Raw genomic sequence first — 26,432 nt, forward strand, 5'->3', positions numbered from 1 at the left:
CCTCCAGCCGCTGCAATCGCGTGAACGGATTTGAACCCTTCCACGTGCCCGAGGACTGTCCGGCGACTACCGGGCTTCCATTTTTCCCGTCTTATCCGACTCAGCCCGAACAATCACCTTTACTAGTACTTCTCTTTCATCAGTGGCTTCTCAGTTTGACATCGTTTCAAGCCTAGCTTTCCATGAACCGAGGTGACACACATGTGTAAAAAATCATTTTCTCTAGCACTACTAGTTGAAAAGTTTTACGGTTTAACGTTTGTGAACCAATCAAGGTCTGAAGGCCCCTAATTTGACTGAGTTAATAGCACGCTGTACTCTGGACTCTGGAGAAAATCACTAATTTCAGCTGGTCGGCGGATCACTAGCGCAGTCAAGTATTTTATAGTCGCTCATTTTTTTGGAAACCGAATCTGACATATGCAACTACGACTGTGCGGCCGATCGCATTAATATTGTTTTGCGCTGGACCTTCATTTTTTTTCAGCGTCCACGCCGGTCCGTTTATCTGGTAGTTCTAGAGTTTATGATTCTGACTCAACGTTCCGCCGCCGAGTTGCAATGCTGACCGTTGGGGCATATTTCTGCAGAATCAGGCAAAAATGTGCAATTGCAATGGTCCGAAAGGCCCGCTTGAATAAAATATGCATTCTCGTGTCTATACCGTCCGTGGCGAGTTGGATATGCTCGACTGGGAAATCAAAATACCAGAACCCCACAATCTTGCGTACAGTTGAATTGTAAGTCGGCCGACTCGGACTAGTGGATAAAGTCGAGTGCGTCCGTTTCAGTTTTCCTTGAAGCTCGAGTTTCGATGTAGTGTTGTAGTCTTCAAAATCTGCAAATTGGCGTGAGATCCCCCACCCCAAATATTAATACGAGTGAGTACATATAATAAATTAAGCCTGGCCTCACAGTTGATATCAAATTTTCTAACACTGCCAATCAGGACTGCATCAGTATTTCAAATTTTAATCAGTACGATGTCATTATGACTAGATATCGTGACGACTCGCCAATACACATGAAGCTTGGCTCAACCTGATTGCAAGTTTATAATAGTCACTCAGTGGGCGCATCCGATCAGACAAGTTGTAATCCATAAGGTGTTACAAATTTTCTACCCTTCCATGGGATCCGGCGGACATAAACAACGACACAAGGTTGGCGCCTCTAGTACAATCAATTCGCGCACCTGACTTGGCATAATTAAGCTGATACGTACAGCCCGGGGGTAATAGAAATCTCCGAAAGTCACTAAGATTCGTGAATCGTGATCACATAGCTTCATAAGACGGAGAATCACTGAGGGTTCGGATATACACAAAAGCAGATAAGCCGCATCACACAGACAAGTGTACACTACACCTAGTCAACGCTTCTTTAATTCCTCAAAGCGTAGTGCCAGGACGGCGAACTCATCCTCAATTTCCTCTTTCGAGAACTCCGTCTGGTTGGATTTTCCTCCGGCTGATACCTTCGGTTTCTCGGTTTCGTCTTCAGTCAGAAGAATATCCGGCAACTTGTCAGAGATTTCCTGGGAGTACAATGGAAGCGACTCCTGTGTGTCGCTGCCTGTTGGGCCATCCTTCTGGAGAGGACTGTATGAGATCACATCCCAATTTTAAACCGAATCAACGAACCACATTGCTCCCTTGTGCCGCAGCAGTGATTGATGAAGCAGAAGCCCACTTGACATTGTACGCTTTGGCGATCTCGCCGAGATACCCATCAACCAACTCTTCCGAGGGTGTTTCTATGACGAGTTTCCTCATTATCTGGTACAGCAGAAGAAATCGTAAGACCTGGTTTAAAATAGCCGCGGGCGACATACTTACACGTTCACTCACACAGCCACTTCGATTTTCCATCGCAGCTACGGAGAAGTCGCGCCCATACTTGTGCATCAGCATGTCGCGAAGAATCAGTAATTCTGGGGCGGAACACCAGTGAGCAGTATGATTTATGTCACAGTGTTGATTCACCTTTCACTTCCGTTCTCGGAGCTGCGTGTATGATGCTACATACACCTTCGCTGATTCCGGGATCAGGGTCTCGAGTACTGCCGGTGGATGAATCAATTTCGGAAACAAATTAATAGAGCTCCATACTTTTGGTCAAGAAGGCCGAAGCGGGCGATGAGCAACTCGCAGTAAAGTTCAAGAAGCTCGTATAACTCAAGGTTCACATCTTCGTTGATGACTGGCGTCGCACGTCGCACGCACGAACATACCAATAATTGAACAACCGATGTCCTAGCTAGGGGGAGGAAACCTACCGGCTTCTACTTTGACTCGTGCGCTCTCCGTTTTGCCCTTCTCCAGGAGGAGGGCTATATCCCTGCGAGAGCCTTTAGCGTGTGCCTCCTTCTTCTGCTGCGCTATGCGAAGCCGTTGAACGGATAGTCTAAAGCATGCAAGAACTTATTAAGCAACGGTAGCGGGAGATCATTGCGATAACGGTGTACCGAAGTTGCACCTGTGCAGGCGAAGTTCAGAAAACGTGTCATGATTATTTACAAGTTCTGCACCTTCGCCTTAGCCGTATTCCACGTTGGCGGAGGCATTGTGGATTGTAGGACGACACAGCACACGATCCTTCTCCCCTTACACGGGGAACCTATATTTGGCTAGGCAACGAGGCCTGATACAAGACCAAACAGAAACGGGTCAAGTGATTGCTGTAGTTGCCTGAAATACATACTGACCTAGAACTATCATTAGGCCCGATGGATACAGGTAGCTGCTCAACGAGGATGTCGATTATCTCTTAGCTCAGCCTGACGCCCATTTGCGCTCGTGCCCCGGAGCGTATCCAATGGCCATTATTAATTGATACTGGCTCAGAAATCCCGAGGTCACTCCAATTGCGATCATGACGGACAACAGCCAGCCACATGGTTACTTTCCATACATATCCCAAGTTACTACTGTTGGGCTATTGACGGTTTGACGGTTGTCTCGGCGATGTGACCCTAGGTTCGCATGCGCAGGTATCGATCATTGGGTCAAAAGTGCAACCTGGTATCCTCAAATAACTACAGCTACAGTTTCAGCGCCCGTGTCACTTGTAAGTAGTGGGAATCCATGTCATGATGGTTGCAGTTGATCGTATCCCTTGTCCTTCTGAAAATCTCGTCATTCGCGCAGGGTACCTCCTTCCTTAATGATAATTGTGGCTTCCCATTGTCAAACTTGGGCCACTCATACATAGAAAGACTCACACCCCATGATCTAGGGTCTTCTTCTTCCCGAAACCCGCAGCACCTGCTACGATGCTGGCCTCGTTTTCGCCACCACAACGGCAGCCCCTCCGAGTGTTGATAGACTCCTCACTTCCTCTCGCTCATTGTTCGACCTCCCCTGATTCTCCTTCTCCTTTATCCGAATACAGTTTAACGACATCGGGTCTGACGCCCAGTACAGGCGACCCCGAGTGGTTCATCTGCAACGTGATATGTTTGTTTGACTTCGAGTCAGACGATCCAGACCACCTCTCGTTCACCCGCAATGAGATTCTCACTGTTGTAAAGATGGAGGAATCAGGATGGTGGGCTGCTATGCGTCCTGAGGGGGACCGTCTCGGGTGGATTCCAAGCTCTTTCGTAGAGCGTCTCACAGAAACAGCCGTAGAAGAACCATATCAGGAAGGCGTTCACCCCTGGATCCATAACCCTGAAGAAAGCAATGCGAGAAATTCCGAATCAGTTTCTGATTCGGAATGCATACAACTCGGGGACACATTGAGTTCTGTGTCAGATGTGACGAAGGTGAGCTGGCGAGCATTCTATGGTGGATATATCCACGATGGGCCATGGCTAATGCTCAATTTAGTATTTGTTGCTACCCAGTAACCAGTTGCGTCATGAGGATTCAGGAAGGGGCAACCAAATCTATGACTCTTTCTTCAGCTTGCCCGATTATGAACCGCCACCATACGGTTTAACCCGTTCTTCCTCTTCTCCTGTGCCCAGCATGCTCCAACCCTCGGTCACTCCACCCAGTCCAGTGTTCGAAGTTTCTCCTAAACCACCCGAAAAACTCGACGATCTACAATTGTCATGCTTCAGTATTGATTCAGGGCGCTCTCTTCCATTATCGCCTTATCCCCGCCGCCCCCGCCGTCTAGCGGTGCTCGTCAATGATCACGAATCATTGTCGTGCCTTTCTGCTATGATCGACGGAGAACATTCACCTGGTTTCCATTCTTTTGACAGTCCACATGTGAAAGAGACGTTTGACGTATTCAACAGGAGGTGCACAGGAAGTTGAATATCTATGATACCCAAATGCGTACCTTCCCTATTACTGTTATATTCAGGGCTAGGTCTTGAGTTGCTTGTATTTTTCGCCTAGACCATACGTGTAGCATATCATATTTTCCGCATAGAGCATTCATTGAAACTGGCTTAAAACAGAATCATCATACCAAGCTGATCATCTCCCCAACTTCTGGCTTGATATCGGCGGCGATGAATATGTATCCTGGGAGGTTCAGCATTGAAGTAGGTTATGATTACGGCTAGTAAGGGCGGGAACAGACTAAGTCAGATAAAGGGAAGTTCCATACGGCATGTGTGGCATTGTACATAAAATCTAGCAATTGCAAGCTTCGCTACCGTGAGCTGTTGACTGCCTGTTGAGGTCCACACTCTGCCGCGTAGCGCCAGGTGCTGCAACGCGAGCACCACGGGCTGAGGGCGGTGCAGTTAACGGAAGCTTCTTGGCTGTGCGTCAAATCAAGTTAGAGCGCAACGGTCCAATCAAAGACCGAACGCACCAATTGCATTGAAAATGGCGTTTACACCCTCTCCTGTCTTTGCGCTCGTCTCGCTCCACAGAAGACCTTCTTCATCGGCATATTTACTCGCTTCCTCCTCCGTAACTTGTCTGCGTGCGGAGAGATCCAATTTATTGCCACACAGAGCTATTACTATCGATGGGTCCGCTTGGCGTTGCAGTTCACGAATCCATGTCTTCGCCTTCTCCAAAGAAGCTGCTTGGGTGATGTCATACACGACAACTGCACAATTTGCGTTGCGATAGTACATTGGCGCCTAAGATCTTCTAAATCAGACGTAACTCCACGAAGAGGATAAAACATACAAGAGACTAGAAGGCACGTCGTGTCATTAATTCGCGTGATACGTGATATATGCAAATTTGGGAACTTACTTTGTATCGCTCTTGACCCGCTGTATCCCTGAGCTATATTTGAGTGTGCGCAGACACCAGAAATGTACACGACTCACCATATTTCAAACTTAACAGTTGTCTGGTCCTCTAAGGTAATTGTTTGTGTCAAGAACGCGGCTGTGTGGCCAGGAACTCAGTGGAAGAAAATAGGTTTTTGAATGATACGTACCACCAATCGTACTTTCCCGGTAATCGTCAAACTGATCTTTCACAAACCTCAGGACCAAGCTGTCGCGAGTGAGCTGGAGACTTGCGCACGAGATAATAACGACGCTCCGCATTACCTGGATTTCCCGACGGCCGACTCGCCTTGAGAAGTATTATGAGCTCAGTTTTCATAGATTTTAAACCGCATTTATTTACCTAGAAGAACGAGCTTGAACTGAAACTGCTTCGACATCGTGGAGGGGTAACACAGAGTAAGTAGCACAAGCGACTTTGACTGCGAGCAACTTCGATGATCCGCATTTGGAAGATACGATTACGTGTATTTTCTCACCCATAGCGGAAATTTTTGTTAGACGTTGACAACGGCTTCGACCCGAACCACCATCATCATCATCAGACAGCTCCTCTGTTGGTTTTCGCTTTCCGCGTATTCCTCTTGAGTTGAGACAATACTTTCAGAAGTTTATTCAGAGTTATTCTTCAGTTTTTTCTCTATCTTCCCGTACACGTGTTCCACCGGATCTTTAAGCATTCACATATCAGCTCGCCTTACCCTCCACCCTCAGTAAAAGAAAAATGAACCGTCATCATCCTTATGGAGGAGTTTACGAAAATCCTGCCAACAGAAGGGGCGGCCCACCAGGGCCAGGGCCGGATAGATCTTACCATCACAGAGGTGGGGCACCTCGTGGAAGAGGATTTGGCCGTGGCCGAGGCGGCCAAGGTGCACCAGGTGGTCACTTTGGCAATTACGATGGCGGTGTCTCCAACACTTATGATCAAGGGCCGCCTCAAGGCGATATGGGCCTCTACAATAATTACGACTCTGGCTCGCAAGACCCCTTCTACCAGAACGGCAGTGGTAATTATGGTAGTGGAATGCCCTCCGCTCAGTTCAATACCCCAACCCAGTCAGATGGTTACGCCCAGGGTTATGGTAATTATGAAGGTGCGCTTGAAGCTAAGACTGAAAATGAGCCAATACAGGCAGAACTTTGGCGGCGCAGCTTCGCATGGGATGCAAATTATAGCGACAAAAAAAATTGACAGGCTTATATTGCCAACGGCGAAACCTCTCATGGAGGCATCTCAGACATTAAGACGCACTCGCGAGCTTAAGCTATTTTTTAGCGAGAGCAGTGAAGTCGGAAGAAAAACTGCAGATGATGGAATCTGAGATCTCCCAGGGAACCTGCCGTCCGAATTTCACGATTGGGAGCTCAAATGTTTCGGCTGAGTTGGAGTTATCTCCGCCTCTCCTAATTTGCTGCGCTACGTCTATTTGTTCTGCCTTACCCTCAGCTTGATTTTCTGGCACGTTGCAAGGTCTTGATCTCACTGGTATTTGATTCTTTGTCAGACGGATCCGACGCCAACTATGACGAAGGTGGATTTGGTATGCGACCTCAGAGGCGAACTGTGCGTCGAGAACGGGATGACAAAGTCCACGATTCAATAATTGAAGAGCGAATCCAACGCGAGCGTCCCTGTCGTACTTTGTTTATACGCAACATTAAGGCGAGTCAATGAGTTGGAGGCAGCTCCACGTGTTCTGGTACGGATTTGGTTTGCTAATATCGAGCTACTTTTGTAGTATGAGACGAACAGTGAGGACGTCCGTCGTTCATTCGAAGAGCATGGAGATATCAAAACCTTTTTCGATCTCATCGCAACGCGGGGAATGGTTTTCGTGACTTTCGTAAGTTTTAAATGGAACCCCCTCCACCATCACTAAGGCTTCGGTTCAGTACGATATTCGCGCGGCTGAGCGCGCCAGAGATCGTCTGCAGGGTTCTGAGATAAGTGGAAGACCCGTAAGCTTTCATGCACCTCACTGCGATGATCATCAATGGAATTATCGTCCTTTCAGATCGATGTTCATTATTCTCTTCCACGCGATGACCAAAAGCAAGGTGGCGATCGTGACAAGAATCAGGTTGGTAGCAATCTCGCTCATTTCTCAAATGACAACTGAATTTCGTTTAGCAATTTCAGGGTAATCTAATCGTCACACTCAAGGAGTCTGTTCAGACTATCGACGATAATGAGGTCAGACGTAAATTTCAACAGTTCGGAGACGTTAAGTCGGTCACGCCTGTCGGCGATCGCGCTGAGTATGTTGGATCTTTCCCCAGTCGCCTAGTTTACTGACCAGCCTATGCAGTCAGCGTTATGTTGAATTCTATGATATCAGGGTCAGTTTTGATGCATGTTGGTATTATGTAATAATATTCACCGCCCTTAGGCTTGCGACGAGGCGTTCGATCGTCTCCGACACCAAGGGTTGCAAGACGGAACCATGGACATCACGTATGCATGGGAGGAGTCTGAGATTTCTGGTCCTCCTACTCAGCGGTATGTGATATTGCATGCTATTCATCTTTGTGCTTACATGCTATGCCAGCCGCGAGCAAAAATTTGACGGTGGGCGAGACTGGGATGATGGTGGGCGCGGATTTCGAGGTCGGGGTCGCGGTAGGGGTCGCGGTGGCGGTGGCCGAGGCCGTGGCTCATTTGAGGATTGGGACCGGCGTGATGACTTTGGCAGGGATCGTGATCGCGGGCGCTTTGAAGAAGATTACAGGGGTGGTGGGCGTGGTGGTGGTGGCGGTGGCGGTGGCGGCCGGGGTGGCTACGGAGACAGATTTGATTCCCACGGTCCTTTCTCGAGTGGGCTTGGCTCGGGTTCTGGTTCGTATAACGAGCCAGCGAACGTCGCTACGTATAACCAGCCCCCACCAGCAATATCTCAGTACAACCAGCCCCCACCAGCAACCACTCAGTATAATCAAACCCCGCCAGCAGCCCCTCAGTACAACCAGCCTCCGCCAGTGGCCGCTCAGTACCATCAACCCCCGCCATCAGTCAATCAAGCTGTACGTATCTGTTTCTTACAAGTGCCCCACACTGCTGACAGTTCATCAGGGCACAGGAGATCGATTGGAGCAGGCTCGCAAAGTTCAACAACTGCTTGCAGCACTGAAACAACCCCAGAATGGCACGGCGCCATCTCCCACGATGCAACAGGGACCGCCAGCACCAGCACCTCCCCCAAGCTCACTTGGAATGCCCCCTCCACCCCCACACCAAAACTCATACTATGCACCACCCCCCGTTCAGCAACCCGCAGCGCCTTATCCTCCTCCGCCTGGCCCCAGTGCTAACCCATATGCTCAGATGCCTTCTCAGACACCCACTCCTCAGCCAGGGCAGATGCACACTGGAATTCCTAGCTTACCCCCGAATATCCTTGCATTATTACAACAGTCGCAGGGTCAGCAGGGTCAAGGCACTGCCCCCCAACAAATGCAATCGCAATATGGAATGCCTCCTCCGCCACCTCAGTCAATGATGTCCCCACCTCCCATGTCTAGCATGCCACCTGGTGCCCCCCAGCCAGGAACTCCAAATTACCAACAACTAATGGCCATACTTGTGAGTCGTAAGATTCCCAATGTGTACTCATACTGATTACTTGGGATCAAGGCTTCGCAGAAAAGGTCCTAAAACGTCAACTTCTTGAACTATTGCTTGTCTGTTCTTGTGCTTATGTTACTGTTTTTCTGCGTCATTTATTTCTTTCAGGTCGATTTTTCCTTGTTGCACTTGTCGTAAGATGCCGTATAGATACGTGTTATGTTGTGTACATGCAGATTATCGTTCCTCAGTGCTCAGCGATGCCGACGGCGAACGCGTCGCATATGCCTACGTATTTGATCTATGATGTCCCTGGTTCCTGGGTATGACACTCTAAAGTAGTGCATCCAAGTGCAAACTCAGCGTTACTCCTCAATTGCTGGGTAAATTCAGACATTAGTATGTCAAAAGGGTATATACTGATGTCCTGAATACAGGTCCGGGTCCCCCGATTGTCACTTGTGCTGGGATTGCGACTTCCCGTTACGCGTACGGCCTCACAGTTTTACGCCACCATGGATCACAGTGTTATTCGCAACCCACTCGTTTTCAGAGCCTCGTCCATGCAATAACATTCTAATTACCGTTTGCAATGGAGAATGATGAAGCAGCTCCGTTACAACCACAAGATGGCCAACCCGGTGAGTAGAAAGTAGTTACGAATACACCGAGACTTGCCAATTTAAATGACCCCCTGATAGTGCTCAGACACGCTCTACTTCAGCTACTGCCTGTGCAGTTACCTTCACTTGCGCTCCCGAAACGTGGCGAGCTAAGGCTGCCTATCACGAGGACGCCAACCTGATGAAGCCAACCAAGTCAATACTCGGGACATACATCAGCAGGTTGGATTGTGCTACAGAAACCTACAGAGCGCGCTGTAGCACTCTGTAGTGAGTTACGTTTGCCTGATGTGACTGACTAGACAAAAACATCCCCGCACCGATGCGTCACTGCTGCGGTGTTGGAAGTTACATAATTTGATATACCATTGTCGTCGTCCTCAGATTTGATGGATAGTGTTTACTCAATTGTACCTAGCTCAGATCAACAAAGTACTCGACCTCCTTGAGCTCATTCCGATGTTCGTCGTTGCAAGATTCTCATAACATCCCTACGGGAATGGTGCACAGAGGACTGTGCTGGAGGGTAAGCAAGTGAGAGGCTGAGGGTGCGTTAGCATGATTAAATATGGGAAGACAGGAGATAAGAGAGATTGGAAGACGGATGACAGAAGGTAGTGAAACAAAAAAAGGGGTGAAAGACAACGGAGAGACTCGAAACCAGGGAAGGTAAGAACATGCAAGTAGGAACTGAGGCGGTGTGGAGCTAGTAGGATAAAATACACAAACCATAGGATGAACCTATGTTTAATTGTTAGCTTGTAGGGAAGTATACATAACTGCTAATGTGCAGAACACACATGGAGCTGAAAGCTTTGAGGTGTACAGCTAGATAGGTACAGAGGCACATATCTCGTCACGCACATGGTTTGTAACTGAGCTCAGCTATCTTGCCCCATACCTAGAGTTACAAGCACGTAGACATTAGCTACCACAATCACTAACCATATCAACCACCCGAGCGACGTCATGAACTTCCCGCTGCTGAAGTCCACGAAGTCCTCAGTCTGAATTATCTCCGGGTCACTATCCAAGGATGAGAGAGCAGGTAGGAAGGAAGCTTCCGCAGGAGGACTGATGTCCGTGTGTTCTGGAGCCGTTTTGTGTACTCGCATGATGCGCGACGATGAGGTGAGGTATATCAGCGGGAATATGATGAATGGGAGGATTATCGATAAGATGACTTGACTTGCAACAAGCAATAAGTTGACGCCGTTTGGTCCAACGACGATGGCAACGGTCATAGAAGGTATCAGTCCTATCATACGCGTTAGAAGGCGGCGTACAACAGGCTGTTGTATCAGTGAGTGATGATTCTCGTCACAACAAAGGATAGAGCTGACCGAGACTTTCCAGTTCAGGAATCCTTCCGAAACGCTTTGCCCTGCTACGGTGGCGACAAGAGAAGCACTTTGACCCGATGCAAATAAAGCGAGCGCAAAGAGCAACGCAGCAGCTATTTCCAAGGATTTGTGAAGCTTACAGAACCCGAAGGATGTGACATACCTTGGCCAATCGTGTTATTTATCAGAGTATGGGCATCGAATAAGCTAGCTGGAGATTCAGATCCACGCGCTCCTGATCCGTAATAGAAGACGGCACTGGCGAGGATTAGTATACTTTGAAGGAGTTGTTAGCCTCGATGGTAGCAAGCAATGCTAGAAGCTTACAGGGCATTGATTATGACGGCGAAGCCTAGCAGACTGGATACCACATCCACGATGGCGTGGTACAGATGGGAACGTATAAACTCTAAGGGATTATTCTCTCTATGTTTATGAGACTTTGGACGGGCATTCAACGCCTCTAACTCGGCGCGAGATACTACAAACCACGACTGGAGTTGTCGCCAGATTGCTTGTCCTAAGTGTTGTGAGCGCTCGCGCCTTGATGCGACCTCTATTGGCTCTAGTTCTCGCACTTTGTCGGAAAGCGGAGAATCCGGGATAGGCGAATTTTTGGATAGTCTATCTTGGGTTGCCAGATGTGAACCCAAGAATAGACTATGGGGCATGACAGTAGCACCCAGGATCCCAACGGCTACAACGAAGCTATGTCAACTCTTGTCTGCACACTTGCATTTTATAACGTACATGTATAGAGAGCGCCGCTACCAAAAATTGTCTGAGAAGGAACGAATCCATCGAAGGCTTGACCCCAGGCGACATTGATCTTTCCGATAATCACTGCCATGCATATCAGCACAGCAAACACCTAGACTCGTCTCATTAAATCAAATGAGGTATGGTATACACGTGTATGAGGGCTTACAAGCACAGCGATGACCCATTCAAATACTTTCGCTGGTCTAGCATGAAGAGGGTTTCCAAGGCCAAGTACCAATAAGACATCAGCGCCTGTTATCAGAACACCAGCCCAGAGTGGAAGTGCTGGAAAGAGAAGAGAGAGTGCTATTGCGGAGCCAAGGAGCTCAGCAAGATCGGTGCTGACGATGGCTAATTCGGCGAGCACGTAAAGCGGGTAAAGGACTCCCCATCGCCAAAGTTTCTTATGACGTGGTCGATCGTAAAAGAGCATGCGGCAATGGGATGCGAGGTCTGAAAATGACGAGTTAATAAACATGTGTATCTTCCAGGAAAGCTGACATGGAGAAGTATTTACCGAGGCCTGTGACCACCCCCAACCGACAGGCAAGAACCTGTGAAATTTGCGGTAAGTCGCTTGCACGTTCGCTACGTCAAATATCCTACTCACTTGAAGAAATGCAGCGAACAAGCCTGACAAAAGTACAATGAAGAGAAGGCTATAGCCGTATTGAGATCCTGCCTGAAGATCGACTCCCCAATTGCCACTTCGATCCAGCTTCAGTGAGATCGTGCCAGTTACCCGATCAGTCGAATGACTTACGGGTCAAAGTATGCGACGGAGCACACGATGCCTACGCCTGTGTGTTTCTGTGCGTGACGAAATACTGTCCATCCTGCATGATGCAAACGATCTATCCAGTGCTTTTTAGTGCTAGTCGTGGTCCCGTCCACAGGTGGAAGATCGAGGTTGGTTTGATTCGGAGCAGTCGTCATGAAGGTAAAACAACTGGGAGCATAGACTACGGAGTCGAGTCCTTTAGCACACGATGCTTGAACGTGCCGCGGTAGTCACGGAAAGTGATGAGAATATAGGAAAGATTTGAGTCACTTTATTAAATATTATCATATATCATTATATAGGGTCACGGCGTGGCAAATTCAAGTCTTGGTTCAATGGATTTCAAGAGTTGGTCATTGGCTGTTCAAAGGCTTGGGAAGTTTCGTGTACTGTAGCGGTCAATGCCCTTGATGGGTTTATTCATAGCTGTGTAGTGTCCCATATGTATATAAACCATGGTTAGGCGCCGACAGAAGTTCATAGAATCCCGTGTCATAAGACAAACTCCGACGTAGCCAAGGCTCCTAAGGGTCAGCCTAAATCCGACTCCAAGTCATCCGTTTCAAGAAGGCAACTTGCATAGGCCTGAACACGTTATTGCTTGTTAGCACATCGAAAGCCCTGAAATTGTCATTACTGACCTCTAGTTCTGCTTGGCTGAGCAACCCTGGTTTGGGTGTATGTTCTCTTGGAGGAAATGCAGCACGCGTTGTTATGGATGACTGTGGAAGCCTGCTAGAGGAACCGCTAGATATGACAGTGGCTTGTCGCGATGTAGATGTGTTCGACTTCAAGGGGATTGGCTTAGCCACGTCATACTAAGCGACTAGCTTGCCAGTTACCTTGACTGGCTCAGGTACCGTCCTCGATGTTCTTGGCTTCTTTTCCAAGGCACGGGTTAGCTGCTCCCAATCCCGTTCTGGCAGCTCTGGTTGTAGAGTACCATCGTTAGCTAATCGGTCGGCGCACTCGTTGCCTTCTATTCCAACGTGACCTCTGACATGCTTGAACACGACTTTTGGTCCTGCCTTTTCCCGGGCATATAGCAATGCCGCCAAGTACCTGATCAGTTCGGCGTTCTTGACGGATTGGCCGTTGACCGTTCGAAAGCCGTTTGCGCTCCACTTTGGAAGCCAGGATTCAAAGCCTGCAACAGGATGAGAGGAATACAACACATAGATCAACATGTCATACATTGTATGGAATACATCGAGTCTGTTTTTATCATGAGCGGACGCTGAGAGAATGGCGCGGTCTCCAATGTCCGAATGATTGCCTGCAAAATCGTTGCGAGAGTAAGCGAAGTATATTGTCAAACATATTGAGTATGACTTGCAATGAGCTCCGCCCTATTATTTGTTTGGTCTCCAGGACATCGTTCGGCGATATTTCTGAGGTAACGATGAGTGACATGTGTCATTGCCCAGATGATATTTCTCACCTAGGATCGTTCCAACCCCACCACACACCCACGCCCGCAACCGAACCAACTTGTCCGTTTCCTTTACATGCACCATCAGAATAGGCAACATCATAGCCAGGTTCGTCTTCTTTGACATTCGCAACAGCAGCAGCAGAAGGGTGGAATTTCGACGATGTTGACGCCACACTCCGCGGCGGACTTATGGCAGGAGGCAATACCGCAGACGAGGACAGTCTTGGAGGAGGGTTGAGATGCGACTCTGTGGTCATAAATGCAAGGGCTTCCGTCTCAGTGGCGAGCTTCTTGTAGACAGCACCATGAAAGTTTTTCACTTGGGCCTCGCATTCTTCCCTTTAGGAAGAAAGCTGAGCACAGGATGAGCATATCGTGCAGTCTACTGACCATGTTGGGTATACACCCGGCGTACGTCCTTTGCGCACGGCATAATATGCTGTTTTCTGAGCTTTAGGCATACTGTTGGTTGGGGCACTGTTGCAAGACTGGCCCGGGGAGCCAGTAGTATTGAAGGGTCTCGATTTTGTAAGCAGAATGGCTTTTATCGAAGACGGTCCAACTCCGCACACTCTGAATGGAAGGATCTTGGCCAGGATTGGTGAATTGATTGAACCCCAGATTGAACCATTCGACGTTGACTCGTTGATCAGGAAGCCGCAGTGCGCATTTTTGGTGTTGCACCTAGACTAAGGTTAGGGTTTCACACAACTTGCTTTCTCATAGGTAACATAATAATAGTTGGAATATTGCCAATGAACGATAATCGATAATCATTCGTGTCAAAAATCACACCAACCCGCAAGCCGCAGGATAATATGTAGGAACTTTTGTGCTGAATATCGTAGAGTATCATGTGTACATGTACATACAGATCTACAGATCTGAGCACACGGCAAGCCATTCCGACAACACCCTGGACTACCATTATCTGAGTTGACGCTAAGCTCATACACTTTGTCCCATAACTAAAGTTGCAAGCACATAAACAACATTAACTACCACATTAACAACCTGTATGTATCAGACACCCAGGTGACTCGTCATGAACTCAGGCCACTGCTGAAATTCACACAGTCCTATATCTGAAGTATCTCCGGGTCAGAATGCACTGATTTGACCGCAGGGAAAGAGGAAGCCGTCGATTGGATTGGCATCCTTGCGGCTTGAGAATGGTTTATGCGCTCACATGATGCGCAACCACGAAGTGAAGTATATCAACGGAACGTGATGAATGAGAGGACTATTGATAAGATGACTTGACTCGTGATAAGCGAGAGACTATCACCACTTGGTCCGTAGTGAATGACGGCATTGGCTAGGATTAGAATACTTTAGAAGAGTTTTGGCCTCGATGGTAGCGCACTGATTATGACGGTGAAGCCTAGAAGACTTCAGACCACATGCTATGGTACAGATGAAATTGCACGAATCTTGAGATATTATTTTCCCAATGTTCATGAGACCTCGGACGGGCATTAAATTCTTCTTACTCGACCCCCAAGTATCGTAGGCGCTAACGACCCCTGTTCTGGACCCTCGGAGAGACAGGGGCCCGTGTAAATGATTTTTTTGGATAGCCTATCTTGCGAGATATGAACCCAAGAATAGACTGAGACATGACAGTAACGCCCGCTGAGCGCTGAGCGCTCATGGGGACTCCAATGCGGCTACGATGTCAAAATCATGTCAGCATTTATACAAAGCGCAACATTGACAAAGAACGAGTTCCCCGAAGGCTTCACCCAAGACGATATCGAGGTTCGTGATTAATGACTGCAATGCAGATGGGCACAGCAAGTACCTAGATTTGCCCCATTGAAATACTATGCAGTGCCCAAGCTTACAAATGCAGTGATGATCCATTCCGATAGCCTTCACTGATCTATCGCGAAAAGGGTTGCTAGGGCAAGTATCAATCAGGCATCAGCTCCAATTATCAGAACACAAGCCTAGAGCGGAAGCACTGGAAAAAGAAGATAGAGACATGCTGCGGGATCCGAGGAGCTCACTAGTAAGATCGGTGCTCATGATGGCTACCTCGTAGAGCACGTAATGTGGGCACTAGAGTTTCGTATGGCGTGGTCGAGATCTGCAGAAATGATGAGTTGATTATCGAGCATGTACGGAGAAGCTGACATAGAGGAATCTGTACCAAGACCAGTGACCCACAGAGCCGATAGGCAGGAACCTGTGGAAAAATCGCTGTAAGTCCCTCGAGCATCAACACGTTGTACATCAATGATATATGAAACCATTGTGCTCAAGTGGACGCAGGCTCGCACGACAACAGAGTCCAGAGTAATGAACTAAATCTTACACGTCAAGTCATGTTATGAAGCGGCGTATGCATTCGATGTCCCCCGATAAGATGTGAAATTCTGTCAAGCGCTCTCCGACTCCCACGTTGGTGGAGGAAGAAGACAGGATGGACCTGCAAGCTCCTGTCTGTACAATTCATCTGGCAAACAACGGATGGGGTTCAAACAATGAAACTATTCGTTTTGAGATCGGGAAGCGAGGCCGAGCTGGGATGCTCCGTGCCAATCAAGCCTGAGGCCTGAGCATGCATGTGGGGGAGTTGGTGCGTCACCGCAGGTCGCCGTGCGTGAGCACCGTGGGTCTATAGCTGTCTGGCATAGATCGCTTTATCCGGGTCATATGAATAGATGGAATCATTTCTTTGTGCCGCAATAGGCAGTTGCCCGAATTATTTCCCTCTCGTACTGCAACGGGTTTCTTCCGAATGGGGACAATGCCATTGCCTATTTCGGTTGCTACCTTGTATTTTGCGGCAGTCCAGGTATGGGTCTCCTTCTCCTTGAACATCCCTGCTTTGGTATATAATAGCTATGCATGAGTTCTTACTTGTATCAACACGACCAGTTTGGTCCGACAACCTTATAACGACCTCAAGAAGACCTTCTTCCAAGCAACGATTGTTTAACGCATACGTTCTTGAACAAACCGCCGTTGACATCGATCGAGGGTCTACCATCTGCGCACTGTGACATATTTGCAAAGCAGATCTAGCTCGCATAACCATCCGCGTCGTCACGGGAAGACCAATCATTTTACGTGCTATAATATCACATCATCACCAATTCACGCACATAATGTCTCGCTATAACAACTACACCACTCCACCCAGATCACCAACCTTCGGCTTCTTCCCCACTGCACCCTCTTCCCCACACGCATTCTCTGCTATGCAGGGGAACCCGCGTGACTCACATAACATGTACTCGGCCCTGAGCTCATCCATGGGCTTCCAATCAAGTAGCCAGCCCAGGCAGAGCAATGGCGGGAGCTCGAACCCGCTGATGAAGTTCTACAGAAAGTGATACTTTCTCATCGTCATGATTGTCAACTGTATACATCACGAAGGGTCACGTGTACCCAAAACCATTGTATCGATAGCATTGGAGCAAGACGGTTATTGTTTTATGGCCAAGGAGATGAGGAACGGAGCGCGCAAAAATAGGTACTTGCAGTGCAGGATCACCCACTTCGTTCAATTATAACACTTATTCCTCCTTGAAATCCTTGTATACGTACGCATAGAACGCACATATTGTATCTCTATTGTTTCATTCTGGATGCTATGAATTTATCCCTCCCTCATCAAATTCTAAAGTTGAGACAATAATGCAACGATCGTCGATTGACGGACTCCCGGCGATTCAGATTCAAAAGCGGCATTTTGAACAACGGACCGGCAAACGCCGCTAGTCAACGCAGAGCAGATCACAATTTCACCCAACTTCAAAATAGTCTTCACTTCTGGAAACAGCGACCTCCATCATGGCACCCTCGAGAGCACCAATATCACAAGAAAGTAATGTCAACAACGTATACGCGCTCTCATTACTTTCCGAGTACACTCACACCCTTGACTCCCTCCCACTCGACCTCTCTCGTAACTTTGCAGACCTCCGTGAACTCGACGCAGTTCTGTCGTCCTCTATGACATCTATCACCGCAAAAATACAAAACTTGACACAGATGATCGAAGATGGCACAGTGGCAAAGCAGGACCGTCTTTTCCTACTCTCAGATATAGCAGAGGAAGCTGCCCGTTTGAAACTGGGCGGCGAAGACAAGATTCGTGTGGCTTGTCAAGCCGCTGACAATCTCAAAAGCCACACTTCACATATGAGAACACTCCTTACTCTCTTACCTTCATTCGATGTGTCCGCATTGAACCGCAAGACATCTTACCCCCATGTTGCTGTCCGGTCATACATGCCCACCATCGATAACTCGCGTCGCAGAAGAGGCAATTATGGATCGATCATGAATACTGCAAATCATGAAGGCAGCCCTTCTAAACGAAAACGAGCAACGAGAGAAGATGACGTAGATGTCGGAGGCGGCAAGTCGCCGCGCAAGGAGAGGACTGGGGATGGCACTGTCCAGCGATCTCGAAATGGTGTTCGTTCACGAAAGTAAGTCATTTTCCGGTATATGAATTCGTCGTGTTTAGATGTCGCTTTAGGCAAGAACGTGCTGCCTCTCCCACAGAATCCGTTCTTTCTGTCATCTCGCACACTGTAGCACCAGTATCTCAAACCTATACAGGGAACTCAAGAGCTGGTGGTTCATCGAGTCGCGCTACCAATCCCTCCGGTAGGCGTTCCAAGCCAAATCCTAACACATATGACGAGCCGCATGTCAATGGATCTGTCAATGGCCGACGTGACATCTGCCCCGCACCACCTTCATCAGTCTCTCACCCTTCGTTACCTATACCTTACGGATCAACTGGTTTACACTCTTATGACATGCCTGGTGCTCACACACTTGCCAATGACTGGGGAGCCCCTCCTCTTGGGCAACTTGAAGGTCCAGGCATGCCTGTAGCACGGAACACACACCCCGGTCTATCGATCAGTTCTGCTACCGTTCTAACCCATAGTCTCCCGCTCGTATCTCCCAGTGAAACTCAAGCTGGTAACGCCGCAGACACGGCTACCGAAGTTGGCGAGGGTGATGGAGAGGGAGATGATAGGACTTATTGCTTCTGCGAGGGCATAAGCTACGGAGAAATGATCGCATGTGACGACGTGAATTGTGAAAGAGAATGGGTGCGTCACATCTCTCTTTGTCTGACACGGTATATTCATCAACTCTGCAGTTTCATCTTGCATGCATTGGCCTCACGGTGCCTCCAGACGGAACATGGTTCTGCGAAGCTTGCAGGCAGAAGAAAAATGCGAAACGTGGGTCGAGGGCAAACAAGAAGCGTTCGGGCGGCGGGGGCGGCGGCACGCGGTCAGCAGGCAAAGCTGCTAACAACGGATAGCGAGTTTTGGTTTGTTCTTCCACCAGTGCCCACTTCACCTCTGGCTTGGTCATTTATGTTTGCTGTCTATAATTAGCTCCACCATCTTACGCAAATCACGGACTTAAACTTCGAGGCTAGAGGTGCCGGTGATGTCTTTGTCAGGACGTCCCTTTTTGAATGAACTTAGGTCAACGGTTGTGCAGTCGCGATTATTAATCATTGGGTATTTCCGACTCCCGAGGGCGTGGCCCCTGACTCAGCTGCTGACATTAACAAGACAAAGGATTTCATCATTCCGGATCTCGCTGTTCAGTTGACAGAGTACTGCACACGCGCACCAGTGACACTTTCAGGATATAAATACGCCACCAAACAAATGTTCTATCTCTTCAACTCACATCGCAACTCTTTAAAATCAACAAAGGGGACCACCTTTTTACGGACCTCTTATCTGTTCTACCACCACAGTAAAATCTATTTGTTTACTCCTTCTGGATCTCCGTCGAAACTGTCAGGTCTAACTTAGGGTGTCGCTAACAGATGCCATCATACGCCATAACAGGGGCAGCTCGGGGGATTGGCGTACGTGCAGAAGCCTTGATTGGGCCATGATACTACATTTCTGATTTTGACCAGTTTGAATTTGTCAATCAACTCTCTGCTGATTCTAGGAACACCATTTTCGCCCTTGTACGCAGTGAGGCCACTGCGAACAAGCTTACGGACTTAGGAAGGCATAATATCCATATTATCCAGGCTGATATCACTGACAACAAGGCTCTGAAGGTGGGGTATCTCATACCTCGGATAGGGCCTCGATTGACGCTTTGTCTAGTATGCTGCTGCAGAGATTTCTCGGTCAACAGGCAACTCGCTCGACTACTTGATTAATAACGCTGGCTTCGTAGAGCCTGAGAGAGCTGGTTTGACTCTCGATTCTTAGTATGATTTTTTTTTGGTTTTCTTGGAATGGCACTGAGTCCCATTTAGCTCCTCAGAGGAGTTGCTTACCAAGGATCTCCTGGATTCGGTATGCAGCTCTCCGCATGTGAAGACAGTAAAGCTAATGTAGTTCTGTAGTTCAACGTCAACGTCGTCGGTGTCATCCACACCATCAACATATTCCTTCCGCTACTCAAGAACGGGAAAGCAAAGAAGGTCATCACTATCACTAGCGGATTGGGAGATCTTGGTGTGACTATGGCCGCTGAATTCTCCAACTCTGCACCATACTCCATCTCGAAAGCCGCGGTTAATATGGTTAATGCCAAGTATGCCGCTCAATACAAGCCAGAGGGCTTTGTCTTCTTGGCGCTTAGCCCAGGACTTGTGGACACTAGCACCAGAGCCCGTATGTTCTCCCAGAATCCTCTAAGTTACCCGAAGCTGATCACTGCTAATATTAGCCACTGACAAGGAACTGCAAAAGTTTATGGCAATGATTGAGAAATTCAAAAAGCTCTCCCCCGATTTCACGGGGCCGATTACGCCAGAAGAATCTGTCCGAATGCAGCTCGAGGTCATCAATTTGATCACCGTCAATGACACGGGCGCATTCCTCTCACATAAAGGGAACAAGAAATGGTTGTAAGTTTCTTGGGAAATTTGATAGGCTCCAGCTTTGTACTGTAAATTATACAAACGATCCGCTCGCCTGCGGACGGCTCAGTCGTGTATATGGTCATCCTCTTTACAACAGTAATGAAGAGTGAACGTTTGAATTACGTTCCCCGGTTCTCTTTCCTCAATCGTCCCTAAAACCACATGCGAATGACATGCCGATTTCGCACTCTGGACAGCGCTGTGTAGAGTTGACCGTGCGCATGTGTACGAAGCTTGTTGAGTACAGCACGTGGGTGTGTCAGTCCTTGGGCAACTGTTAAACGTCATCGCATATGCAAAGTCGCAATGGAAATTGTTTGCGGTCGATAGTCCAACTCGAGCCACGGGATTAAAGGAGAAAGCGATGCGAGGGAGACAGTGCACTTCGCGTGTCTGGGGTATCTGCACTTCGACAAACCGTTGGGGCAGAGCAGTGACGCGTACGCGTACGCGCGCGTTTCGTAATAATCCCTTCTCTAATGACATATTTCGTTGCCTGCGCATACTAATCGCGTTGTCCTCCAGGTCTAGGCGATGCGGAGGTGTATTCGGATGTGTGGGGTGCACCAGCCCAGGGCGCTTGATCTGCTTAATACGTCTCAGCATAAGTAAGACTCTGTTTTTGTTCGAATTAGAGTGCGCGAACGGGGATGATAACAAACTCACTCACCATAGCCTTCCGGCAGTAGTGCTTCGAGAATGACGTCGCTGAATTTGTCAACGAACATGTAACGTGATGATAGGAAGGCACGTTGGATACACTCATCGGAATCTTCGAGAACGTGAGGAGTCTACTGCATCGTTGACTCATCTGTTACCTCGTGGATGAGTGAACGACGTGCGCCGGACGTGTTGCCTACGATTTCATCGAATGTCAGCGCGAATTGGTTCCGGGATCAAACGCTCCGTATGTAGAAGTCACCCTATGTCACTCGTCTTCGAATTCCATCTTCGGCTTACAACTAATCTTAACAACAAACTCCACGTCAGCATTAACAGCATGCACAATGTCAAGAGTGAGATACAATAATGAGAGCGTATACATATGTGCGCATCTCAGCGCCTTTTAGATCCTCGAGTGTCATCCAAACCTGGTGAAAGGCGCCGCTTCCTGCAAGAGATATGAGCCTTGAGGTCATGAATGAATGCAAGTCTACTCACCGGCCAAGGCGGTCTTCTGGCTCCCCTGACGGCGTCCTTCCTCCGACGTCCTTTATCGTGCCTCCATAGTCAAGACCTTCGACTGCAGGTGCATTGTTATCTCTGTCTTTATACCTGTTCTGGTTACGGGGACCGGTTGGCACGCCGGGCGGTAACGGCGAGGCTGGGCGGACAGGTCCTACTGGAGCTACAATGATAGTTAATATACCGGGAATAACCGTATCAGACAATCCCACCTCCGCCATATCCTCGTCCCCGTCCAGCAAAGCCTCCCCTCCCGCGTAGGCCTTGAGCCATTGCACGACCTCTGAATTGTGCCGGGGGTGCCCCACGGCCCATGTGCGCAGGCGCTGTAGGAGCTGGTGTAGGCACCGGCGTCTGCACAGGGACTGGTGCTGGCGTCGCACTGCTCTCCATGTTGGGATACATAGGCTGTCCCATCGGCCCTTGCTCCTGCTTAGAAAAACAAACACATTCATGCGATGTTCATATCATTGGCTGTACGTATCTAGAGTAAGAAGGGTTAACCCATACCTGCATACCGAAGTCACCACCCATGCCCATCATCCCCGGCCCGAAGCCATCCTGCATGCCCATCTGCACACCCTGCTCCGGCGTGCCGTTCTGCCCTACCGGACCCTGGCCGGAGACGGGGCCATCTGGCATCAACGGACCCCCCGGCTGCATCTGCATGCCCATATCGCCATTCATGCCCATGCCCATCGGTCCCATGTTCATAGGTCCCATGCCAGGCATCTCCATCATAGGATTCATCCCGACGCTTGGTCCCATCATACCCTGGCTGGCAGTGTTCATCATGGCGTTGGCGCCCGTCATAACCATCGTACGGAGTTCAGGGGGTAAGGCTATTAGCTGGTCTTCTGGCATAGCTGCGAAATTCTAAGGGGGAAAGTAAGGACTATGGATCGAACCAATCACTACATAGCGTACGAGTACGTTAGTCTTGAGGACATTTGCAAGTTCGCCCAAGTCCCGTCTTCTGTAGCAGTATGCTTCCCAAGAGATTTCATCGAATCCATAGTTGAACCAGTCGCTGATATCAGCCCCAGGAAGTCGCCACTGCTTTTCTGCCATTGCGCTGATGTCAACTTCAAGTATCGAGTGACCATCAAGGATGCCAGGCATATCCGGATTTATAGAAGGATGTGAAGGTGGTGCGATAGCAGGAGGAAGAGTTGAGGGGTCCAGACCTTCGTGAAACACCAGCTGTTCTGGTGCAGTAGAGACCGACTCTCGAGGCACGGAGGGTGTTTGAGATGTGCCTGCTGAATGAACAAGAGGTGCTTTTGAAGGTGGTACATTTCTGTCACGAGGTGTGTACTCGGTGGTTAACTGTGAGTGTGTGGGGGGAGCTTTGGGAAACGTCAATTTTCATGAGAGAAGAGACGATTGAACAAACGAACGTCTGTTGGGAGTGGACTGCGGACCACCTGTGGAACGGTTTAAAGCAGGAGCCCGAGGAGGAACATTTGGCCTGAAACAAGTTGAGGGTGAAGCGACTCAATCCAACGTGGAGCTCACCGGTTGTCTATAGACCGTATAGGCTGGTCCATGATGATCTCAATGTCCTGAAGGGCCGTTAGTTGTTAGAGCCCGGCAGATTCATGCTTCACGTACATCTTCGTCACTAGACTCTTCCTCCCCTGCAGCATTATCATCCCCAGTTTCAGACTCGTCCGCGCCCAGACCGAATGGCGGTTCTTCTTCTTCTTCTTCGGCCTTGGCTTCGAGGTCATTGACCACGCCATTTGAAACTGCCTTCACAGCTTCAAATGATATTCTGCAACAAGGAGGATTCAACAACGACAGTTTCACGCACTATTGATGACTTACGCTTGTATCACTAATCGTACATCAGGCAACAAAGGATAAGTTCATGTTGCACGATAAATACAGAAAGTAGAGACTCTGGGAAGAGTCTCAGTTCTCACCAGAATTTGTTGCTAAATCTGCCTTTGGCGCCTCTGCTTGAAAGCTGGGCTCGCCATACAGGAATGCATCGTCGTCGTCCCTAGCGAGGTGCATGTTAATTATTTGCTTGCAACCTCATGGGATGAACTAACATTACAACGATTTTAGCAACCTCTCAAAGGCCCAAAAAGTTAACGACCTCGAAGTCAAAGAGAACACCGGTTGAGATCGTGACTTTGTGACAAGATGTGTCACGCGCTGTGCCTTATAGCCACGTGAATGAAAGAACTACAAAATATTCAAGTCTGCTTCGACTGAATCTACTCCAGACGGACGTTAGCCATGATTTGCGTGAAGCCTATTGTTTCTTCATCAATACCGTGGATGGCTCGAGGATACGTCGTGTCCGTAAAGCCTCCTCGCGTCTACGAGGCCAAACCGACACCGCGTCGCTACGGCGTACAGAAAACATTCTTATACAACCAATACACCCGCATGCTTGAAGCTAGCGATAATTCCCCCATAATATTCCTCCAACATACAAATTTCGCAGCTCAGCGGCTACAGAAGCTGAGACGGGATATAGCCGATGCAAACACAAAGTTTTCGGTCTCATTGTCCTCTCCGACACCTTCTCCAGTTGAAATCGGTGCTCCTACGCTAGCCGTGATGCGGACCTCACTTTTTGGCGTTGCATTACGAGACTTTGCGCCTTTTGACACGGAACAGGCAGCTCAAATTGCAGGACTGCTTAAAGGCGGTCTTGCTGTCCTAACGCTACCATCATTTAACCCTCCCCAACTTGACGCCATCCTCCGTGCTCTTGATCGCTCAGTGCCTTCCAAGAAACCAGGGGTGGCACAGCCAAAACCGATAAAACCTCAAGATGACCCAAATTTTATTCCTGGCAGAAAGATGCAGCGGGTGAAACCCATCTTGACCCCGGAACTGGTGGTGATGGGTGCTCTTATCGAGAGGCGGGTATTTGGAATGGATGGTGTGCGGGATGTATCGAAACTGCCAACCCTAGACACTCTGCGGGCACAGGTAGTTGGGTTGCTGAGCTCACCAGCTGTACAGTTAGCTGCAATTCTCAGTGAGGCAAGCGGAGGGAAACTTGCGAGAACACTGGAAGGCTTGAAGAAGGGTCTGGAAGAGAGTCAAAGTGCGGAAGCTTCATCATAGCATATACTCAATCATTGCTGCACCTTCGTTTGTCGGTTGGCCTTCATAGTTCACATGCACACCACGCACTTTCATAGAAGAAGGTTAATATCAGTCTTTGAGGCAAAACTCCCACGTCCGATCCTCTCCTCCCTCGCCTGTTGTACCCCGACCATGAGCTCTTTCGCCTTTTGTCATGCGGTGTTCATACCCCTTCCACATCTTCCTGTGAAATACAAACGAACGCAGAAGCTTATAATTTGGGTTCGGCGGAGTTCCTAATGATGCAGGTTTCGGGGGTGTCTTTGCCAATCTTGGCACGTCCCTACAGGTGAACGTAAGCAGTAGCCAATTAATGATATGAAAAGTGCACTTGCCAGTTGGTGTATGGTGAAACGTTGCGCAGGGTGATGAGCACTGTCCCCCTTGCACCCTGCATTGTAGAAGGCGATGGGGCATCTATATCCTCATCATCATCCATGTTGTCATCGTCATCGTCATCCGCAGGTTTCTTCGGTTTTTGTGACAGATTAGGCGTTGGAATGGTGCCTTCTGCAAGGCAGCTAACAACGGAACGGAGGAACCCCAGGATAAGCATCTGGTTAGATAGTATATTTCTGTCTTGGTCTGTTATACCCTTTCCTTCACGATTTCTCCTCAGTCACGGTATTTCGTTTATACGATCTCAATAAAACATACCTGCATGAGGAAAGTTGAACACGACACGATTAAACAGCCTCTTTTTCAAAGCATTACACTTTTCGAGTTTGGTCCCATCTACACCAAAGAGAACCTCTACACCACGCTCCAGGAGAACATCCACCTTACTTTTCGCATCAGGATATTTATCATAACATTCCTCCTCGGAATCATAAGAAGTCGCCGTGATATTCGATGGTGGGAGATGTTCTAGTGACAAAGGAGGATCGATGACCAGGGCATGCGCGAACGAGAAATTGCCCTCGCCGATCAAAAGTATTTTATCGGTAGGCGTGAACGGGATGGTAGGTCGGAGAGCTGGCGCTTTCCCCTTGCCTTTATGCTTCGTCTTGAGTTCTGCAGCTTCAGCGGCATGCGCAGCTTTCTCTTTATTCTTGAGCCGAGTCTGCTGGGATTGCAACGTTGTTTTTAAGGATGTTTTCTTTTTGTGCCCCATGACTCTGTTGGTCAAAGTATGAAAATGGAATCAGCTATGAATCTCAGACTTCTCTTGCGCAAGGTTGGGGTCGCCGGGCCGAGCCGTCCCTTCCTTCCGCCCAAAAACTATTTGCGCAAACATCTTTTATTCTCGTTTCCACCATTTGCATCATGACCGCTGCAGCACAACAGAAAACACAAATTTTTCGCTATAAGTTTTGCAGAATCTTATCGCCTTGCAGCTGTTGGTACCTGGTCTCACGTTACACCACGTACCGAGTGCATCTCTTTTGTCCGACACGAGGATACGACTAGAGCTGGCACTAGGTCCTCATGCACATGAGTCAAATTTAGCAAGGCTCCCATCTGGCCGATGATGTTGCTACGCAGTTCGAAGTTCCTATTCAAGAGGGCAGTGGGCTGAG

At 48.7% G+C, this 26,432-nt stretch overlaps 12 protein-coding genes across 12 annotated transcripts; 6 read left to right on the plus strand and 6 right to left on the minus strand.

Annotated features, from left to right (window-relative positions):
- Positions 1-1,316: 1,316 nt before the first annotated feature.
- On the minus strand, positions 1,317-2,925 carry F5147DRAFT_258949 (DUF292-domain-containing protein). The gene is made up of 9 exons (XM_041428891.1): positions 2,708-2,925; positions 2,531-2,643; positions 2,468-2,478; positions 2,279-2,406; positions 2,112-2,202; positions 1,986-2,062; positions 1,839-1,933; positions 1,644-1,778; positions 1,317-1,591 (listed from the first exon to the last, which is right to left on the minus strand). Exons 2-9 carry the CDS (start codon positions 2,564-2,566, stop codon positions 1,373-1,375), a joined length of 792 nt encoding a protein of 263 aa, XP_041298670.1. The 5' UTR covers positions 2,567-2,643; positions 2,708-2,925; the 3' UTR covers positions 1,317-1,372.
- Positions 2,926-3,274: 349 nt separating this feature from the next.
- Positions 3,275-4,271, plus strand: F5147DRAFT_768289 (uncharacterized protein; the record flags this gene model as incomplete). The annotated part of the gene is made up of 2 exons (XM_041440950.1): positions 3,275-3,769; positions 3,834-4,271. 2 exons carry the CDS (start codon positions 3,275-3,277, stop codon positions 4,269-4,271), a joined length of 933 nt encoding a protein of 310 aa, XP_041298671.1.
- Positions 4,272-4,391: 120 nt separating this feature from the next.
- F5147DRAFT_670178 (GTP-binding protein RAB5) lies at positions 4,392-5,632 on the minus strand. Its single transcript, XM_041435512.1, has 8 exons — positions 5,559-5,632; positions 5,480-5,504; positions 5,365-5,423; positions 5,252-5,312; positions 5,175-5,202; positions 5,106-5,111; positions 4,780-5,056; positions 4,392-4,726 (listed from the first exon to the last, which is right to left on the minus strand). The coding sequence occupies exons 1-8, from the start codon at positions 5,593-5,595 to the stop codon at positions 4,596-4,598; spliced, it is 624 nt and encodes a 207-aa protein (XP_041298672.1). The 5' UTR covers positions 5,596-5,632; the 3' UTR covers positions 4,392-4,595.
- Positions 5,633-5,939: 307 nt separating this feature from the next.
- F5147DRAFT_742805 (uncharacterized protein) lies at positions 5,940-8,834 on the plus strand (the record flags this gene model as incomplete). Its single annotated transcript, XM_041439564.1, has 10 exons — positions 5,940-6,312; positions 6,724-6,881; positions 6,958-7,062; positions 7,112-7,177; positions 7,234-7,299; positions 7,350-7,477; positions 7,528-7,558; positions 7,609-7,718; positions 7,768-8,239; positions 8,289-8,834. 10 exons carry the CDS (start codon positions 5,940-5,942, stop codon positions 8,832-8,834), a joined length of 2,055 nt encoding a protein of 684 aa, XP_041298673.1.
- A 1,115-nt stretch (positions 8,835-9,949) lies between these two features.
- F5147DRAFT_833269 (smf Mn2+ and Fe2+ transporter) lies at positions 9,950-12,649 on the minus strand. The gene is made up of 9 exons (XM_041443849.1): positions 12,272-12,649; positions 12,119-12,215; positions 12,026-12,062; positions 11,675-11,961; positions 11,497-11,617; positions 11,074-11,443; positions 10,910-11,022; positions 10,747-10,859; positions 9,950-10,695 (listed from the first exon to the last, which is right to left on the minus strand). Exons 1-9 carry the CDS (start codon positions 12,442-12,444, stop codon positions 10,285-10,287), a joined length of 1,722 nt encoding a protein of 573 aa, XP_041298674.1. The 5' UTR covers positions 12,445-12,649; the 3' UTR covers positions 9,950-10,284.
- Positions 12,650-13,107: 458 nt separating this feature from the next.
- F5147DRAFT_566769 (ribonuclease H-like domain-containing protein) lies at positions 13,108-14,185 on the minus strand (the record flags this gene model as incomplete). Its single annotated transcript, XM_041430819.1, has 5 exons — positions 13,108-13,436; positions 13,484-13,565; positions 13,608-13,680; positions 13,731-14,050; positions 14,111-14,185. 5 exons carry the CDS (start codon positions 14,183-14,185, stop codon positions 13,108-13,110), a joined length of 879 nt encoding a protein of 292 aa, XP_041298675.1.
- A 2,369-nt stretch (positions 14,186-16,554) lies between these two features.
- Positions 16,555-17,353, plus strand: F5147DRAFT_670203 (uncharacterized protein). Its single transcript, XM_041435513.1, has one exon. The coding sequence runs from the start codon at positions 16,841-16,843 to the stop codon at positions 17,066-17,068; it is 228 nt and encodes a 75-aa protein (XP_041298676.1). The 5' UTR covers positions 16,555-16,840; the 3' UTR covers positions 17,069-17,353.
- Positions 17,354-17,395: 42 nt separating this feature from the next.
- F5147DRAFT_670205 (uncharacterized protein) lies at positions 17,396-19,380 on the plus strand. Its single transcript, XM_041435514.1, has 3 exons — positions 17,396-18,172; positions 18,223-18,811; positions 18,862-19,380. The coding sequence occupies exons 1-3, from the start codon at positions 17,529-17,531 to the stop codon at positions 19,027-19,029; spliced, it is 1,401 nt and encodes a 466-aa protein (XP_041298677.1). The 5' UTR covers positions 17,396-17,528; the 3' UTR covers positions 19,030-19,380.
- Positions 19,381-19,409: 29 nt separating this feature from the next.
- F5147DRAFT_670207 (uncharacterized protein) lies at positions 19,410-20,760 on the plus strand. The gene is made up of 6 exons (XM_041435515.1): positions 19,410-19,593; positions 19,648-19,797; positions 19,847-19,953; positions 20,002-20,041; positions 20,092-20,362; positions 20,418-20,760. The coding sequence occupies exons 1-6, from the start codon at positions 19,552-19,554 to the stop codon at positions 20,600-20,602; spliced, it is 795 nt and encodes a 264-aa protein (XP_041298678.1). The 5' UTR covers positions 19,410-19,551; the 3' UTR covers positions 20,603-20,760.
- Positions 20,761-21,581: 821 nt separating this feature from the next.
- On the minus strand, positions 21,582-23,947 carry F5147DRAFT_670210 (uncharacterized protein). The gene is made up of 11 exons (XM_041435516.1): positions 23,859-23,947; positions 23,727-23,806; positions 23,629-23,638; positions 23,413-23,575; positions 23,317-23,363; positions 23,199-23,269; positions 22,726-23,147; positions 22,309-22,674; positions 22,011-22,230; positions 21,775-21,961; positions 21,582-21,724 (listed from the first exon to the last, which is right to left on the minus strand). Coding segments are annotated over exons 1-11 (1,623 nt in total). The 5' UTR covers positions 23,861-23,947; the 3' UTR covers positions 21,582-21,669.
- Positions 23,948-24,018: 71 nt separating this feature from the next.
- Positions 24,019-24,991, plus strand: F5147DRAFT_670215 (uncharacterized protein). The gene has a single exon (XM_041435517.1). The coding sequence runs from the start codon at positions 24,049-24,051 to the stop codon at positions 24,889-24,891; it is 843 nt and encodes a 280-aa protein (XP_041298680.1). The 5' UTR covers positions 24,019-24,048; the 3' UTR covers positions 24,892-24,991.
- On the minus strand, positions 24,982-26,095 carry F5147DRAFT_750770 (uncharacterized protein; the record flags this gene model as incomplete). The annotated part of the gene is made up of 3 exons (XM_041440168.1): positions 25,570-26,095; positions 25,248-25,512; positions 24,982-25,195 (listed from the first exon to the last, which is right to left on the minus strand). The coding sequence occupies exons 1-3, from the start codon at positions 26,024-26,026 to the stop codon at positions 24,982-24,984; spliced, it is 936 nt and encodes a 311-aa protein (XP_041298681.1). The 5' UTR covers positions 26,027-26,095.
- Between the last annotated feature and the right edge of the window lie 337 nt (positions 26,096-26,432).

This window comes from Suillus discolor (genome assembly GCF_016758755.1).
Source record: "Suillus discolor strain FC423 chromosome Unknown F5147scaffold_4, whole genome shotgun sequence".
NCBI lineage: Eukaryota > Fungi > Basidiomycota > Agaricomycetes > Boletales > Suillaceae > Suillus > Suillus discolor.